General features: G+C 36.1%; 1 protein-coding gene across 1 annotated transcript; it reads right to left on the bottom strand.

Annotated features, from left to right (window-relative positions):
* Window positions 1–1,181: 1,181 nt before the first annotated feature.
* On the bottom strand, window positions 1,182–2,746 carry LOC105642722 (uncharacterized). Its single transcript, XM_012227640.4, has 2 exons — window positions 1,737–2,746; window positions 1,182–1,648 (listed from the first exon to the last, which is right to left on the bottom strand). Exons 1-2 carry the CDS (start codon window positions 2,536–2,538, stop codon window positions 1,560–1,562), a joined length of 891 nt encoding a protein of 296 aa, XP_012083030.1. The 5' UTR covers window positions 2,539–2,746; the 3' UTR covers window positions 1,182–1,559.
* Window positions 2,747–3,400: the final 654 nt, after the last annotated feature.

Here is a 3,400-nt window from a genome sequence, read left to right on the forward strand (position 1 = left end):
GTCGTCACTTGCTAAAGAAAGCAAAAAGTGTGTTGCCTACAGTCGTCCCCATTGTTGTGCTCAAACACATGTATTTGTTGTCTTTATTGTCTCAGTAGAACATTAATGTTCACTGGGCTCAGAAATAGAAATATATTATTCAGATGCTAAGCTTAACTGCGCCCATCATTATGTTATTCATTCATCATTATTGCTAATGCCAACATATTCTTATGGTCAATGTTAATTATGCTTCTTTCCTTCCAAAATTTGAATGGCTATATGTTTTTTGGTTTTGTGTACGACTGATGCACCTTTTTTCTGAATTTCTTCTCTCATTTTCAATTGTGAGAGACTGAAATTAGTATCTCCTCTGCAGCGATGTTACTTCAACCATATCATTCTCCCGATCCTCAAGATTAACTTTTACCCTGCAAATTCTGCTTAGTTCCTTGTTGCTTTCACTAACATGTTCCAAAAACATGGTAAGTCACTTGTCAGTTTGATCAATGAAACATGTATCTGTTTGCTGACAAGTCGCAATCATTTAAAATCTATAATTCAAGGTCACCAAGGCTCTTTTTTTCTGCAGCCACTGTATTTTTATTTTTATTTTTGTTATTACTACTTGCAGTTGACTGTCTTTGTATGTATCAAACTGCCACATGATGTGCTCACCAATGCTCTGATATGTCTACCAAGACCATTTTTCAATTATTTAAAACCATACGATTCTAAACGTTAAGTGAAAATAGGTAGATGGTTCTCAACAGCCTCAACAACACCTCAGTATTTGTACATCTGGCTTGAATTCATCATTCACAGGTTAGAATTTGTAAGATTAACACCCAGGTGGACTGCTGGTTGCCGGACTAGTAGGTCTTTAAAACTAATTTTTTAAAAAAAAATTATTTTAATGAGGTGGGACAAGTTTTTATTATTTTGAGTACTGAGGGAGAGACATTCTCATTACTGACATCTGATATAGAGTGTCTCCTTCAAGCTTGAGGCACCGTTTTGATGGACAATAATTAAATACGTAACTTGTTCATATATTATCTAATGCCTGGAATTTGGCGAAGCTCCAGAATCTAAAATCAACTTCTCCTTTTTCCTTTTCAGTTGCAACACAGTCTCACTCTGAATATAATTACCACTCAAACTAATCAAAACTCAATTCAATAATAATATTAGAAAATGAATTCCAAGCTCAAAAAATCATAATAGTAATTTAACCGTTTCAAGTGAACCGGAACATGCCCCCAAATCCCGATTATGTGATATTTACAAGTACCAAAACATGTACAGAAAGCGAAAGTGAAGTGATCAGAGACTCTGACCAGAAATCCCATAATCACAATCGGCAAAAGCAAGATCAACATACCCATCCCAAAAAAAAAAAGAAAGAAACTCTTTTTACTGCCAAGGAAATTGAAGTCCACCGTCAAAATCCAACCAACCTAGAGAGAAATTAAGTCCATATCCTTCAAAAATAAGTTTCCCCCATTTAGTATATTTCTAGAAAAATAATAGTTCAAAAAAACAAAAACGTATGAATTAGAATCCGCAAACATTAGTAGTCAGACACTGCCATGTCGAGAGGCAGACGCCATCGCCACCGCCTGTGCCCATACCTTCAACCGAGCCTTGACATCTCTCGGATCATCTCCTATGTGACAAAATCAATAAACATTATTAACATCTTTAAAAAACGACAATGCATAAAACTCCAACAAAATACTAAGAAATCAAATTACCAGGGCTAGAAATGCGCCAATTGGCAATAGGGGAATTCCCACCACTGCTCGTTTCAAGCGTAGATCCTGAAAGAGAGACAATTCCTGGCATCTCCAACATTCTTTCATGTTCTAATTCAAACCCAAGATCTCTGCAAGCTTTCACTTCATCTAAATCCAAGCACAATGACCTTTTCCCTCCTTTCGGCCTCGTTATAACCTTTAGCCCTCCACCTTCACTCTCACCACTAAAACTGTTACAATACCCATAATAATTATTAATATTCCCAATTCCCATAAACATACTCTCTTCATCTCTCTTTTTAGTACTCTTATTTTCACCATCTATCCATCTTTCTCTTATCACTGATCTTCTTCTTCTTCTCAAATTCTTTTTGACCTTATTACCCTTCTGAGCTTCATTTTCACTTGCGTACTCTTTTACCCCTACAATCCGATTCACCAACCCAGAACGAATTCTCCGGCGGGGAGGAGTCGCTGGAAGTGAGTAACAAGCGGGTTCTTTATCGGAATCGGAAGAAAGATCGAGCATGGCTATCCCTTCTTTCTCATCGGAAAGTTCTTCGTCTGCGTCGAAGCTTTCTAAAGACAATCTTGACAAAAACATTCTCATACCATCACAATCTTGATAATCATCGTCTTCATTAGTATACATAGAACTCGTACATACAGATAACCTGGACAAGTTATGTGATTGAGGCTGGTGATCATAATTCCCATCATCTGTAGTATCATGATCATCATCATCTTCTACCATAACAGAAGGAGGAGGAAGCGAGTTCATGGTCTCATCTAAAGCCATGTTATTTCAAACCTGAAATCAAATTCACTACTAGTATAGTACTCAGTGAAAAGGAAAAGGAAAAGGAAAAGGAAAAGAGGGGAAAGTGACTGATCAAAGTGTTTTTGGGATTGGAAAAAGAAAAGCGATTACTACAAAATGAGTGTGGCTTTTAGGTTTCTGTGTATCATTCGTTTCTCAATTCATGATAAGGTGAAGGTAAACGTAATCTCTTAGCCAACATTCTCATTTATACAAATTTCATTTCTTCGTAAATACCGATATACCCTTCCACGTGTCACTCCTGGTTCATTTTTTCATAATTTTTTTGCCTCAAAAGGTGAAGGGTAATTGTGGTAGTTTAGTTAAAAGAATCACCATTAAACACTAATTGCATCATTATAATTTTATAATCCTAAAGATTAATTTCGTCGATGAAAGGACTTATTTGAAATTTTTTTAAATCCAAATTTGAGAGTTATGGATATACAATGATAATTATGGAAACAGAAATTGATTGGTTGAGAAAGAGTTATCACAAACAATTGAATTAAAATTAAAAAATTAAAATGGAATAAATGACATGGAATGTCCAAAACTTCAAATAAGAAAAAAAAGAAGATTCCTAAATTGGTTGGATATACTAATGATTAAGGAAAACACACGTCAGATATTAGAGGATTAGCGTAGGGAATGAGAGCGCAACGAGTGTCCCACACCACTAGATAAATGACACGTTGCATGGAACAATTCTTGCAAGTTGCAACCAAGCTGAAATGAGTTGAGTGAATGAGTGAGTGAGTGTGAGCAACGCAAGATTTCCGAAGACATGGGCAAGTTAAAAAGAAAGGGAGTGAGTAACGTAAGGTGAAGGAGGAAGGTC

This window comes from Jatropha curcas, chromosome 5 (genome assembly GCF_041381405.1).
Source record: "Jatropha curcas cultivar XTBG-Jc1 chromosome 5, XTBG_Jcur_1.0, whole genome shotgun sequence".
NCBI lineage: Eukaryota > Viridiplantae > Streptophyta > Magnoliopsida > Malpighiales > Euphorbiaceae > Jatropha > Jatropha curcas.

Bases quoted from the DNA above. Each gene is read 5' to 3' on its own strand.
- LOC105642722 (XM_012227640.4), bottom strand. From the start codon at position 2,538: ATGGCTTTAGATGAGACCATGAACTCGCTTCCTCCTCCTTCTGTTATG. The intron at 1,649-1,736 runs GTAATTTGATTT...TTTGTCACATAG, and splicing joins TTGGCGCATTTCTAGCCCTG to GAGATGATCCGAGAGATGTC.